This window comes from Cnephaeus nilssonii, assembly GCF_951640355.1.
Source record: "Cnephaeus nilssonii genome assembly, chromosome: 5".
Taxonomy (NCBI): domain Eukaryota; kingdom Metazoa; phylum Chordata; class Mammalia; order Chiroptera; family Vespertilionidae; genus Cnephaeus; species Cnephaeus nilssonii.
The window spans coordinates 27,344,035-27,358,636 of NC_137076.1; the positions used below are offsets into that span (position 1 = coordinate 27,344,035).

A 14,602-nucleotide genomic window follows, 5' to 3' on the forward strand; every position below is an offset into this window, starting at 1 on the left:
GAGGTTCAGAGTAGTCCCACAGAATGTCAAAGATGTGAGACTAGACCACAGAATCGCCTCTCAGCCCCTGCACCTGTGAGTCCTCTGAGGATATAAAGACGGAGGAGGAGGGGGCTCACATGGCCATCTCGAACTGTTCCATCCACTTCTTCTTCAGTTCTCGTGTCTTGAAGAACAGCTCATAGCCCTGAGCACCTTGGTCCTCGATCAGGAGAAACATGTGAGTCCACTGCAGGGAAGCAGGGTTCAGAATGAAGTACCCACCCTGCAGAGGGCGGGGCCACATGCCCATCAACCCTACGCCTGTAAGGAGAAAACAGTGGGGCCAGTACCTGCCTCTCCGCCCCCAGGAGAACATGCCTTTACCATAGTAAAGGGATGCCCAGGACACATCCATAAATCTGACCCCCTCCTCCCAAACACACACACACGTCTGAGACAAACGCTCACGGGCATTGCAAAGGCCAAGAGGAGTGTCTCAAGCATGGGTGCTTCCCAGCAATGGGGTCCCCAGTTCTGGCCTCAGAACCCCACCTTCTTGTTGTCACGCTCTCCCGAAGAGTCATCTCGAACCTGGAAGCTATGCAGGTTCACAAAGTCCTTGAGGTCGTAGGAGTCCCCTCGGCGCTTACAGATGAGCAGGGCTTTGTCGAGCAGGAAGGCGTACCTGGGAGCAGCTGGGTCAGGTGCTTCTGCCGGGCTTCTCCCAACAGCCCCGACCAGCTCTCTGCTCGGTTCCTTCCACCCTCCAGGTCCACCCCGCTGTCCATCTAGGTCCTACCATCCTAGGACTCCTGCCCTTCTCTTTGTGGCCAACTTGGCCCCGCCCACCTGCCCATCTTGACCTCACCCATGTGTTCCCTGCTGGCCCTACCATCTGATGGTCTCGGCTCCACACAACTATGCTGTCTTCACCTTGTCCATCTAGATTCCACCCGCTGGTCCAGGTGGTCCTACCCACATGCCTACTTAGAAACCTGGCTCCGCCCATGCCAAAGCTCCACCCAGATGTGTTAACTCCCCCCACCTACTGACCTAAGAACCTGGGCCCGCCCCCACCCAGGCCCCACCCACCTGTCTGTCTTGGAGCGGCGCTCCACGGAGGTGATCTTGAGTTCCCCATCGATCTTGGGCCGGCCATAGTGGGCCAGAGACTGGTCCTAGGCAGCAGGCAAGGAATCCGGCAAGGGGCCACCAAGGAGGAGACCAAAGTCCCTCCCTATGTGGCCACGCCCCTGGCCCTCCCAGCCTCATCCCCTCACCAGGTTCTCAATAGACAGCTGGAAGTTGGTGATCTGCCGCAGCGTCTCATTGTCCCGCTTGACCTCATTCACGCACTGCGCCAGGTCCTGGGGGTTAGCCAGGTGTGAGTCTGAGCACCCCCACCCAGCCCAAACCCCTAACTGGCCAGGGATAGGGGTCAGCCCCCATCGGGGCCAGCAAGCGTCTTAAAATCAGTGTCCAGCCTGTCCAGTGTGGTTCAGCATTGACCTATGAACCCGCAGGTCACAGTTGGATGGTTGGATTCTCGGTCAGGGCACATGCCCAGTGAGGGGCATGCAGAAGGCAGCCAATCAATGATTTTTCATCATTGATGTTCTATCTCTCCCTCTCCTGTCCTCTCTGAAATCAATAAAAATATATTTAAAAGAAAGACAGTGTCCACAGCATGTCCGTGTCCTCAGGAGGACGCTGTGAATAACCTATCATAGAGGCATGTGGCCCTGTGGTGGTGGGGGCGGGGGGTGTTGCCCACGGATGTGACTGTGTCTGGGTGGCGTTGCGCCGCGCTGTCCTGAATGTGTGTGACTGACACCCCTGTGTGTGACCACTCACCCTCATTGCATCCAGGGCCAGCCGCAGGTTCTCCTTCTCCATTGCGTCCTGCGTGTGTTTCACCAGCTCCTGCATGGCCCACAGAGGCAGACATCACCTGGGCCTGTCCTCTCCTCCCAGGCCTTCCAAACCAGCCTGGCCCCCCAGCTCCTCCTCCCTCCTCCTGCTGTCAGGAGGCCGGGCATGGCCCCACTGACCCTCCCAGAGGGTCCTAGAGTCCAGCCTCCAGAAGCCAGCCCCACCCCCACTCCTATGGCACAGGGAGGTAGAGATGCCAAGCCCATAAATCCTGGGACCTAGGAGGTCCCCAACTGTGCACCTGGAGAAGGAGGTGGTACTTGAGCACTCGCTGCATTGGCACCATCAGCAGGTCCCGCAAGGTGAACCTCCCATTGTTTGCTCGCTGAGAACATTCCTGGGGGATCAGAGAACCAGGTAAGCAAGATGAGGTGGAGGCAGGTGTGGATTTTTCTAGAGCGAGAAGCATCCTACCTCCCCTGAGGAAATACGGAAGGAAGAATGTCATGGGGTGGAGGACCAGGACCCGCCAGCTGAGTGGGGCTGGAGAGAAGTGGAGGGACAGGTCTGGAGGGTCCCCACTGTGCAAAGAGGCAGGATGCACGGGGCACCACCCCTGCCCTCTCTGTGCTTCCCCACACGGGCTCAGGTTGGGGCTAGTCCAGGATCGGAGCTCAGCCTAGACTTGGTGCACAGCCAGGATTGGGGCTCAGCCCAGGGCTGGGGTTCAGTTTGGAGTCAGAGTTCTGCCATCTCCAACTCCGTGTCCTCCCTGCTGCCCCGTGAAGGAGTGGGAGAGCCCCCCATTGGGGCCCGGCCCCGACCTCCAGCTTCATTTGCACATCCTCCCGGGCGCTGGCCACGCGGTCCAGGTGCTTGCTGGCCGACTCCACCTGGCTGCAGTAGCGGCCATAGATGAGGAACCTGCGGGAAGAGGGCAGGTAGCAGCGGCCAGACAGGTGACGGTGGCCGGCACCAAGGTCAGGCAGCTCTGGGCGTCAGTCCCACCCGGCCCACCTCTTCCCAGCTGGGTGATGCTGAGCCTCCGTCTCCCCGCCTATAAAATGGGCATAACAGTGGCATTTCCCATATGGGGTTATGATAACATTAAACGAGATAACGCACAAGAAGCTCTTAGCACTGGGCAAATCATCTCTGCTCAATGTTCATTTACTTAATAAACTTATTGAGCACATACGTGTGCCAGGCCCTGTGCTACGCACTTCAGGCATCGTTGACTCAGTCCTGTACCACAGACTTTACAGACACGGAGGCAGAAGCACAGAGACGTTAAGTGGCTTCCCAGAACCACACACAGCTCGCCAAAGGCAAAGCCAGAGGTTAAACCAGAGATGGGCAGCCCCTTGCCCAGGAGCAAAGAAAGAGAAACCCTCCCTGTCCGGCGGTCTCTAAGGGCAAAGTCCCTCAGACCCGGCCTGGGCAGGGCAGGGTGACCTTCAGGGTCCCAGCTGGCCTCACCTCTCCTTGTATTTGATGAAGACCTGGTAGAGGGTAGGTGCGCTCGTGGTGGCCAGGGCTTCCTTCATCTCCTTCAGGAAGTGCGTGTGCACACGAAGCAGGTCCTAGTCAGAGGGAGGGGTGAGGGCCAGGCAGAAGCCTGGGGCTCAGGAGAAGGGTCATCCACTCGCCCTCTGTGTTGTCCAGCTCCCAAACCCCACACTCCAGGGACAGATGGGGCCAGCAGACGGCTCCCGGCTGACAGCAGCCCCGGAGGGGGGATCAGACACCAGGTGAGCAAGATGGGGGGGAGGGCTGGGGGCAGGCCGGCTTACCTCGATGTTGATGAAGATGATCTCTATGTCTTCAGGTTTGAGGAACCGCTGCAGGGGCTTCATGAAGTGCTGCAGGGAGGGGAGAGAGGGATGGGGGAGGTGGGACCCTTCCCCCAGCCCCGTCCCAGAGAGGCAGGGACAGGGAGACAGAGATGGAGAGAGGAGAGAGACAGACAGAGACAAGGAGACAAAGGCAGGCAGAAAAAGAGAGACAGAGATGGAGAATGTGCACAAGCAAACATGGACGTGACCGTTCACGCAGTTACCCACAACAGCTGCAAGTGGGAACCACCCGAGTGTCCATCAGTGGGTAACAAAACGTGGTCCACCCACACACTGGAATATCACTCAGCCATGAGAAGGAGTGAAGGACTGACGCTCACTACAACGTGGATGGACCTTGAACACATGATGCTCAGCGAGAGAAGCCAGACGCAAGAGGCCACAAATCGTGTGATCCCATTTACAGGCAATAGCCAAAATAGGCAAATTCTAAGAGACAGAAAGTAGACTACTGGTTGCCAGGGGACCTAGGGGGGATGGATAAGGAGTATGGGGTTTCTTTGGGGGATGATGAAAATGTTCTCAAATTAAATAGTGGCGATGGTTGCACAACCTTGGGTATATACCTAAGCCAGTGAACAGTGTATGTTAAATGGGTGAATTGCACGGTATAGCAATTACATCTCAATGAAGCTGTTTAACGAGCAATGGCCAAAGGAAAATAGAGAAAACAGAAAGTCAAAGACAATAATGGAGACAGAGATGAGGATGCACAGAGGGAAAAGGAGACAGACGAAGAGAGAAACAAGACAGGGTGAAAGCCACAGAAAACCAGGGAGGAAGAGAGACACACAGAGCAAGGCGTGGCCCCACAGCGCGGGGCAGGTGGGCGCACCTGCCGCCCGCTCCCACGCACGCGCCTGGCAGGGGCTGGGTGGGGGCATCGCACCTGTTGGATGGAGCCCAGCGTGTCTGTGTACTTCTCCTCCGTCTGCTGGATCTCTCGCAGGCAGCAGCACCGCTTGTCATAATCTGTCATCTTGGGCTGAGAGCGGGGAGGAGAGGCCGGTGTTGGGGGACCCGGGACTGCCCTTTGGCCGTGCACCCATCCAGGCCCAGTCCTTCACCCCCACACACCGGCATGGGCACCGGCTCCGAGCGCATGAGGTCCTCATAGATCTCGTCGCCCTCGGCCTCCTCGTTCTCCACGCAGTCATACAGGTCCTCATCCTCCTCCACGGTGTCACTGCAGGACGCAGAGTCAGGCAGGGCCTCAGGAGCCCCCAGGCCAGGGACCCCTCAGACCCCTCCCAGATCAAAGCGGTGGCCCCTTAAACCCCAAGGGCAGGATCATGTCCCTCTCAATCCCCCAGGGCACAGTGTTGTCCCCCCAGATGCTCAGAGCAGGACCTGGCCCCTCAGACCCCCAGGGCAGGGCCTGGCGCAGATACTCACTCAATCTGGTCGGACAGGCCGCTGTAGATGTCTTCATCCCCCACACTCTCCTCCTCGGTGGGGAAGGGCCTGGGGGAGCCAGGATGGTATGAGCCAGAGGCCGGGGGGCCAGGTGGGGAGGGGGGTTTCAGGGACGGGGAAGATGGGGTCAGCCCAAAGCTGTCTGTCACCTCAGTGGTTACTCACATGATCCCCTTGTTCTGGGCAATCGGGGTCCAGGACAGGGCGGACAGGGTGTAGATGACCTGTGAGGAGGGCCGTGCTTTGCTCAGCAAGCCCCTCGCCCACCCACATGCCAGAACAGCCTTGCACTCCAAGCAGCTGAGGCTGCACCTTGAAGTTAGACCCCCAGGCCTCTGGGAGCCTAAATCAGGATTTCCTCCACCTTCCCATCCCCCCATGTCAGCATGCCAGCGTTCCTGTTATTCTACTTAACTCCCATAAGCACTCAAAGAGGATGGGATGATATTATTCCCTAGGACTCAGAGAGGCACGGCCACATATCTGAGGTCCCACAGCACGTGGTGAAGCAGGGACTCGCACCCCATTTCACGTCTCCTACGCCAGACTCTTTGCACCTGGACCTGGTCGGGCACATCGGTCCTTCCCCTAACTGCTCAGGGTCTGCCTGGTGTAGAGGTTCATGGAAATAAACTGAAAGCCAATCTGTGGGCTCTATGCGCCCAGCTCACCTTCCCGAAATCCTGCACATCGAAGAGGTCAAAGGCCTCAAAGAGCTCGCTCCTCTTGAGGCCAAACTTCTCACAGCAGGTAGACAAGAAGGTGCGGATGTTCTTAAGGCACAGGAACTGTGGGCAGAACAGAAATGAGGGCGGGAAACATAACGGGACGGGGAGAAGCTGAGCCCCTGCCCTCTGACGTGGTGACCCGCTCGGGAGGGGAAGCCTAAAGCACAGCCCCTCAGTAAACCACCCCCTCTTCTGATAAAGACCACGCTGCACCCGAAGCCACAGCTACCCCTCGATTATTTTAGTTCACACGACAAAGTTAACCATGAACTGGTAACCAAACATCTATAATAAATACAAATGAATATTATTCAGCTGTTAAAAAGGGATGAAATTTTGATTTATGCTACCACATGGATGAACCTCGAAACATTATGCTCAGTGAAGTAAGCCAAACACATAAGGTCAAGTACTGTGTGATTTCACTCATACGAGGTCCCTAGAGGGTCAGATCCACAGAGACAGGAAGGAGATGGTGGGAGCCAGGGGCTGGGGGAGGGGGATGGGAATTAGTGTTTGATGGGGGCAGAGTTTCAGTTTTGGATGATGAAAAGGTTTTGGATATGAGGGTGACGGTCACACAACAATGTGAATGTATTTAATGCCACTGAATTGTACACTCACAAATGGTTAAAATAATAAATTATCATTTTATTTATCGTTAATATATTTTGATACATATTTTATTTATATTTACAAAACATATATTTATATCATTTTAGTTATAATAATAATTAGTTTAGTTTTAATAATAAAAGTGTAATATGCAAATCGACGGAACAGCTGAAGAGCGGAATGACCTTCCAGACGACCTTCCGGACGAAGCCGGGGCTGCGAGGGCCAAGGCAGTCGGGGCTGCGAGGGCCTACCCTTGCACAAGTTTCGTGCATTGGGCCTCTAGTGTATATATACATTGAGTGGCCAGATTATTATGATCTCTGAACGCATAATAATCTGGCCACTCAGTGTGTGTGTGTATATATATATATATATATATATATATATATATATATATATATATATTAGAGGCCCGGTGCATGAATTCGTGCATGGGTGGGATCCAGCCAGCCTGGCCAGGGGGAGGGGACATGGGCGGTTGGTCAGCCTGCCTGCTGGTCGAGGGAACAATTTGCATATTAGCCTTTTATTATATAGAATATACAGTGAGTGGCCAGATTATTATGTGTTCAGAGATCATAATAATCTGGCCACTCAGTGTATATATGTATGATATATATTTTACCACAATGAAAAAGTTTAACCATTACTCATTTTGAACTATACACTACAGTGGCACTTAGTACATTCACAGCTATCACCCCAGTTCCAAGACACTTTTATCACCCCAAAAGGAAACTCAGTACCCATTAAGCAGTTACTTTCCATTCCCCACTCTTCTCCCTTCCTCTTGGCAACCACTCGTTTGCTTTCTGTCTCTTGAATTTACCTATGTCCATCCACTGATAAATGGATAAACAAAATGAGGTATATCCATACAATGGGACATTATTCAGCCATAAAAAAGGGCCAAGTAGCCCTGGTCGGGGTGCGTCAGTTGGTTGCGCATTGTCTCATGCACTGAACGGTTGCTGGTTTGATTCCCGGTCAGGACACATGCCTGGGTTGTGGGCTCAATCCCCATTAGGGGGCATGCAGGATGCAGCTAATCAATGTTGCGCTCTCACATCAATGTTTCTCTCTCTCTAAAAAACAATTTTTAAAAATCTTTAGCCCTAGCCAGTTTGGCTCAGTGGATAGAGCGTTGGCCTGCAGACTGAAGGGTCCCAGGTTCGATTCTGATCAAGGGTACATGCTTGGGTTGCAGCCTCAATCCCCAGTAGGGGGCGTGCAGAAGGCAGCCAATCAATGATTCTCTCTCATCATTGATATCTCTGTCTCTCCCTCTCCCTTCTTCTCTGATATCAATAAAAATATATATTTTTTAAAATCTTTAAAGAAAGGGGGGTAGTACTAATACACAAAGTGGATATCTTCAAAACCATGAGACTGAGTGAAAGGATCATACAAATGGTCTCATCTTGTGTTTCCATCTAAACGAAATACCCCTGAACTCTTCCAGTTTATGAGCCAACATACTCCTTTGTTGATTCACCAGTTTGGGATGGGATGCTGTGACTTGCAACCAAAAGACATCAGCAGTCAGACACGCAGGTTGTCACACTGGTCTGGAGGGTATTCGGCTCTGTTATAAACAAGCCCTCGTGCCCTTGCATTTGCCCAAGATCATCTCAGTTCAAATGTCCCAATGGGCTCAGCTCTCTCCAAGGTCCCTCAGATATTACAGACTTCTAACCAATCTCCCGAACAACAGCCTCCCCTCTCGTGAAGAGCTGGCCTCTCCCATGACCAACATTCCTGGAGCAGGTTCATCAGGAGAGCTGGTTAAAATGAGTCTCCCAAAACCACGTATTATGTGATCGCACTCATACGAAATGTCCAGAACAGGCAAATCCACACTGAAGTATGACTCAGCCATGAAAAGGAGTGAAGCACTGACAATCACTACAACATAAATGGACCTTGAACACATGACGCTCAGTGAGAGAAGCCAGAAACAAAAGGCCACACCGTGTGTGATTCTATTTCTGTGAAATGTCCAGAACAGGCACATCCACAGGGACAGGAAGTGGGTGAGTGGTTGTCAGGGGCTAGGGAGGGGAGAATTGGGGGTGACTGCTAATGGGGATGGGGTTTCTTTGGGGGGTGATGAAAATATCCTGGAATTAGATAGTGATGGCTGTACAATTTTGTGAATATATTAAAAACCACTGAATTGTACATTTTAAAATGGTGAATTTTATGGTATATGAATTATCCTATATAATAAAAGCCTAATATGATAAGTGTCCGGTAGACCAGTCGGCCGTTCAACCAATCAAAGCATAATATGCTAATGTATGCTAAGGCCGCTCAACTGCTCACTATGATGTGCACTGACCACCAGGGGGCAGACACTCTGACCAATAGGTTAGCTTGCTGATGGGGTCTGGCCGATTGGGACTGAGCAAGACAGGTCTGACATGCTCTGGAGCCCTCCCACAGTCCCCCCCGGCTGGCCAACCTCCCACATACCTCCCTGGCCCCAACTGTGCACCGGTGGGGTCCCTCAGCCTGGCTTGCGCCCTCTCACAATCCAGGACCCCTCTGGGGATGTCAGAGAGCCAGTTTTGGCCTGATCCTGCAGGCCAAGCCGAGGGACCCCACTGGTGCACAAATTCATGCACTGGGCCTCTAGTATCTCAATAAAAATGTGCATCTTCCAGGTCCTTCGCCCTCATACCTACTCGGTCTGTGGACTCCTGAGTTAGGTCCATCCTTCCTCTGCCCACAGCCCTCCAGGGCTCCCACCACCCTCAGGGTAAAAGCCTACATTCTCCTTGAGGTCCACAAGACCCTGCATGACCTCCCCCATCACCTCTCTACTCTCACCTCGTGCCTCTCCCCCCGCCCCCCACTCACTCTGCTCCAGCCACATGGGCCTCCTCACTGTTCCTCCAACACGCCAGGCACAGTCCTGCCCCAGGGCTAGTTATGCCTGCTACTTTTCCCTGTGGTATGGACTGACTTGTATCCCTCAAAATTTGTACATTGATGTTTTAACCCCCAGGTCATCAGAATGGGCCTGTATTTGGAGATAGAGCCTTTAAAGAGGTAGCTGAGGTAAAATGGGGTCACGAAGGCAGGCTCTAGTCCAATAGGATTGGTATCCTCATAGGAAGAGATCAGGACCCAGATACGCTCAGAGGAAAAATCCTGTGAGGACACAGGGAGAGGGCAGGCATCTGCAAGCCCAGGAGAGAAGCCGCGGAAGAAACCAAACCCACTTACGCCTTGATTTGGACTTCCAGCCTCCAGAGCTGTAAGAAATAAATTCCTGTTGTAGAAATCCCCCGGTCTGTGGACGTTGCTGTGGCAACCTGGCAAACCCGGACACGCTGGCGTCCACCAGGTTCCTTGCCACCTTCTTCAGGTCTTTGCTCAAAGGTCACCTTCTCCAGGAGGCCCCCTGTGAGCGCTCTGTTTAAAATTGCAACCTTCTCCCACTCTGTGCTTTCCTGCTCACCTCCCCCAAATAAATTGTCACTTTTAGGAGGGCGGGATCGCTGCTCTGTTCCTTGGAAGACGCCCAGCCCTTAGAATAGTGTAGAGGACCCTTAATAAACATTTGTTGAATGGATGGGTGGCGATGAGGCCTGGAAATCTGTCTTTTAACAAGCTCCCCGAGTGATTTCTGGCCCTGCTAACCCCACTCTGATTCTACAATAACATTTGCATTTTTAGACACCTGTTACCTGTGGTTGGCCATTAGATTTATTCCGCTCTCATGACAACCCTGTGAGTTTTTATTTATTATTTATTTATTTATTTAGTTAGTTAGTTGGTTGGTTTATCCTCACCCAAGGATATTTTTTTCCATTGGTTTTTAGAGAGAATGGAAAGGAAGAAGGGAGGGGGAGAGAGAGAGAGAAACATTGATGTGAAAGAGACACATTGACGAGCTGCCTCCTGCACGAGCCCTGGCCTGTCTGGGGATCGAACTTGCAACCCAGACGCATGCCCTTGACCGGGCATCGAATCTGAAACACAAGCCAGGGCAACCCTGTGAGTTTTCAATGCCCATTTTCCCTATGGGGAAGCAGGCTCGGAGGAGGAAAGAACGCTGGCCAAGATTTTGAACAGCAAGAGGAGATCCGCAGAAGAGTTCATGAATCGAAGCTCCAGGATGCTGTGAATCTAGAGACGGCTTTCTGAATCACAGCATCTCCCTGCCCCGCATGACTGCCAGTCATGGATGCGCTCGATCCCCAGCACTAAGTATTTATTAAAATCAAATACTTTAAAATAAAAGTTATATAGAGACACAAGGTGTACAACATGATGACTGGATATTCAGAGGGAAATGACCGCAGTCCCGCTAATTCACATTATCATCTCACAATCGCCACGTTTTGGTGTGGGATAAATGCCCCGAAACCTACTCTCCTAGCATACGCCAAGTGTTATCGATAACGTTATTAAGGACAGTCATCACACCTGGACGTTACATCGCTATCATCCTCCATCACCGCAAGGCTGTATCATTTCCACCGTGCTACTGCCCTCTGCTTCTATGAGTCTCTCTCGTTCTCGCTCTCGCTCTCTCGCTCGCTCTCGCTCTCTCTTGCTCTCCCCCCTTCCATCTATCAACCCAATGATAGACGACATGGGATCCTCACAACAGTCCTGCAAGGTAAGTACTATCCTTACCCTCATTTTACAGATAAGGAAACTGAGGCAGAACCAGATGGCCAGGATGCAAGCCCAGGCAGCGTGACTTTGAGTACTGGGCCTTAACAGCACATACGAATCAACTCCGCACACAGTGTATCTCACACTGCCCTCCTCAGATCGCCTGTTCTCCATCATTGCTACATCCCTCGGCTATCTAACCCATTCTCTGTGAAGCATGGACTTTGAATTCACTTTAACTTAAACAGATGTATTAAAGGAGAGAACTTTGCATCCCACCATCACAGGAAACTAGGATCATTGGCTGTAAACCAAAGCCAATGCAATATGATATAAATATGACATAAACAGTGCCATTACATTGTGGCTGGACCTGTTCCCTCTCTGCCAACAGAGATTAGCCACAGTTGAGAGACACATAAAAGTCAGAGCAGCAAGTTACCATCCATTCCTGACAAAGAGAGAGAGAAAACCACTCTTGGCAAAGTAGGAATGGAAAGGAACGTCTACAACCCGATTTTTAAAAAGCATCTTCTAAAAAAACCTTAAGCCTTTGTTTTAAATAAAAAGCAAAACATTATACTGAATCGTGAAATGTTAAAACGAGTCCCTGCAAAATCAGAACCGAGTCAGGGGTGCCCGCTATTACCATTTTTATTCCCCGGCGTATTGCAGCTCTTTGCCTGCCCTGCAGTGCAGGATGGAGGGAGAAGAGAAAGAAATACATGGTCATTCTTGTAGATTATAGGATCGTGAACACAGAAAGCCCAAAGGAACGTACAGATAAATAACTAGCATTAATAAAATAACTCAGCTATTATGCCAAGTGAAGTAAGTCACAGAAAGACAAATACCATATGATTTCTCTTATGGGTGGATCTAAAAAACAAATGAGCAAACCAAACAGACACAAATTCTAGATACAGAGGACAGACTGATGGTTGCCAGAGAGAAAGGAGTTGGGGGCTGGGTGAAAAAGATGAAGGGAGTAAGAAGTACAAATGGGCAGTTACAAAATAGTCATGGGGATGTAAAGTACAGCACAGGGGCCCTAACCGATTTGGCTCAGTGGATAGAGCATCGGCCTGCGGACTGAAGGGTCCCAGGTTCGATTCCGGTTAAGGGCATGTACCTTGGTTGCGGGCACATACCCAGCAGGGGGTGTGCAGGAGGCAGCTGATCAATATTTCTCTCTCATCAATGTTTCTCTCTATCCCTCTCCCTTCTTCTCTGCAAAAAATCTATTAAAAATATATATATATATATTTAACGTACAGCACAGGGAATATAGTCAGTATCTATAATAATAAAAGCGTAATATGCTAATTAGACCAGACGTCCTTCTGGACGACCTTCTGGACGAAGTCAGGGCTGCAAGGGAAGCCCGGGTCCCGGGTGCCTACCAGTGGCCGGAGGTCCCGGGTGTCAGAGGGAAGCCAGTGCCAGCAGCCGGGGGAAGGAAGGCCTGCTCTTGCACGAATTTCGTGCATTGGGCCTCTAGTATTGCAATAAATATGTATGGTGCCAGGTGGGTGCAAGACTTATTGTGATGATCACTACATAAGCTATGTAAATGTCCAACCACTACGCTATACACCTGAAACTAATATAACATTGCATGCCAACTATAACTGGAAAATAAGCCCAACCTATGAACCAGGAGGTCACAGTTTGATGCCCAGTCAGGGCACATGCCTGGGTTGCAGGCTCCATCCCCAGTAATGGGCGTGCAGGAGGCAGCCAATCAATGATCCTCTCTCATCATTGACGTTTGTATCTCTTTCTCCCTCTCCCTTCCTCTCTGAAATCAATAAAAATATATTTTTAAAAATAAAAATGAAAAATTATTTTAAAAAATAAAATACTTTCTCAATGTGACTAAGTACAATATCAACACACGAAGTTTACCATGGGTTGGTACATCATCGATGATCAATCAGAGAATGTTTTTTATTTTAAAGGTAACATTTGCAAAATCCTAGAATAAATAAAACTAACCTACGGTGATAGAAATCAGATCAGTGGTTGCTTCTGGGGTGGGGAGGGTGGTGGAGATTGACTCAGAAACCCCACAAGTGATGGAAGTGTGCTGTCCTGATAAGAGTGTGGTTTCACAAGGGTAGGCACGTGCTGGACCTGATTGAACGGTAAGCGGAAGACTTGAGCATTTCGCTGTATGAACAGTGGACTTGGGTTTTAAAAGGGTACCATTCACTATCGCCTAAAAATGTAAACAAACATTCATCTGTCAATGTTTGTTTACATTTTTTGTTTTTTTGTTTACATTTTTAGGCGATAGTGAATGGTAATCTCTAACAAATGGTAATCTCTAACAAATCTAACAAAAAGAAGTGCAAATCTTTTATGGAGAAAAGTATAAAATGCTATTGAAAGACATAAAAAAAGATCTAAATAAATAGAGTGAAATATATACTAATTCTTATCTAGAAAGAGTCAATACTTTAAGTTTTTCAACCCTCTTCAAAATTGAGTTATAGATTCAATGCAACTTCAATTAAAATCCCCAAATGTTGCTTTTTAAAAAAATATTTTTTTTACTGATTTCAGAGAGAGAGAGAGAGGGAGAAAGAGATAGAAACATCAATGAAGAGAGAGAATCATTGATTGACTGCCTCCTGCATGCCCCCTACTGAGGATCAAGCCCTGACCGGGAGTCGAACCATAACCTCCTGGTTCATAGGTCGATGCTCAACCACTGAGCCTCATTGGCTGGGCCCAAAATATATTTTTTTAAAATATATTTTATTGATTTTTTTACAGAGAGGAAGAGAGAGGGATAGAGAGTTAGAAACATCGATCAGCTGCCTCTTGCACACCCCCTAATAAGATTTATTCTAAGCCAGATCATATTCATTCATTTTGAAGTTTGAGGATTTTGGTTCTTTCATTTTTATTATTTATTATGTTTACTGGGTTTTCCACTGAACTTGACAGATGAATGTAAGAATCTGTGTGGAAAAGCACAGAGTTGCAAATAGCCATGACAATTCTATAAGGAAAAAATAAAGTGGGAGTACTGGTCCTACCAGATATCAACTTATCACAAATCTACAGTAATTAAGACACCCTAATTATAGTAGTCAGCCTCCAAGATGGCCCCCAAAGGTCCACAAACCCCGGGATTCATGCCCTGTTTGTAATCCCCTGTCACCCTGAACCTAGACCAGCCCTGTATGACTGACAGAGTATGGCAGAAGCAACAATGTGTGACTGCTATTCAAGGCTAAGGAATACAAGGCATTGCAGCTTCCACTCTGGCCTCCTGAGCTACTCACTGGCCGGCCACCGTGTGATGAGAGCAGTCAGTCAGTCCCTTGCAGAGGTGCATGTGGAGAGGAATCCAGGTCCTACAGACTGAGCCACCTGTGCCCCTCCCCTCCCCACCCCCACCCCCCGCAGCCCGTCAACACCTGACTGCTGGTGTCAGAAATCCGGACGCAAATCGTTCATGAGCAAAATGGCTATTTTAGATGATTA

The 14,602-nt window shown here is 50.1% G+C and overlaps 1 protein-coding gene across 5 annotated transcripts in view; it reads right to left on the bottom strand.

Moving 5' to 3' along the window:
- VAV1 (vav guanine nucleotide exchange factor 1) overlaps positions 1-14,602 on the bottom strand; it is a 61,918-nt gene that overhangs the window by 19,729 nt on the left and 27,587 nt on the right. For all 5 annotated transcript variants that reach the window (XM_079770148.1, XM_079770147.1, XM_079770146.1 and 2 more), the window contains 14 exons: positions 5,798-5,914; positions 5,292-5,350; positions 5,106-5,174; positions 4,788-4,896; positions 4,600-4,695; positions 3,648-3,716; positions 3,334-3,437; positions 2,679-2,778; positions 2,156-2,251; positions 1,837-1,905; positions 1,263-1,349; positions 1,075-1,160; positions 535-667; positions 120-229 (listed from right to left, as the gene is read on the bottom strand). In XM_079770148.1, the coding sequence (XP_079626274.1) occupies positions 120-229; positions 535-667; positions 1,075-1,160; positions 1,263-1,349; positions 1,837-1,905; positions 2,156-2,251; positions 2,679-2,778; positions 3,334-3,437; positions 3,648-3,716; positions 4,600-4,695; positions 4,788-4,896; positions 5,106-5,174; positions 5,292-5,350; positions 5,798-5,914 (1,304 nt within the window). The remainder of the gene's footprint in view (positions 1-119; positions 230-534; positions 668-1,074; positions 1,161-1,262; positions 1,350-1,836; positions 1,906-2,155; positions 2,252-2,678; positions 2,779-3,333; positions 3,438-3,647; positions 3,717-4,599; positions 4,696-4,787; positions 4,897-5,105; positions 5,175-5,291; positions 5,351-5,797; positions 5,915-14,602) is intronic.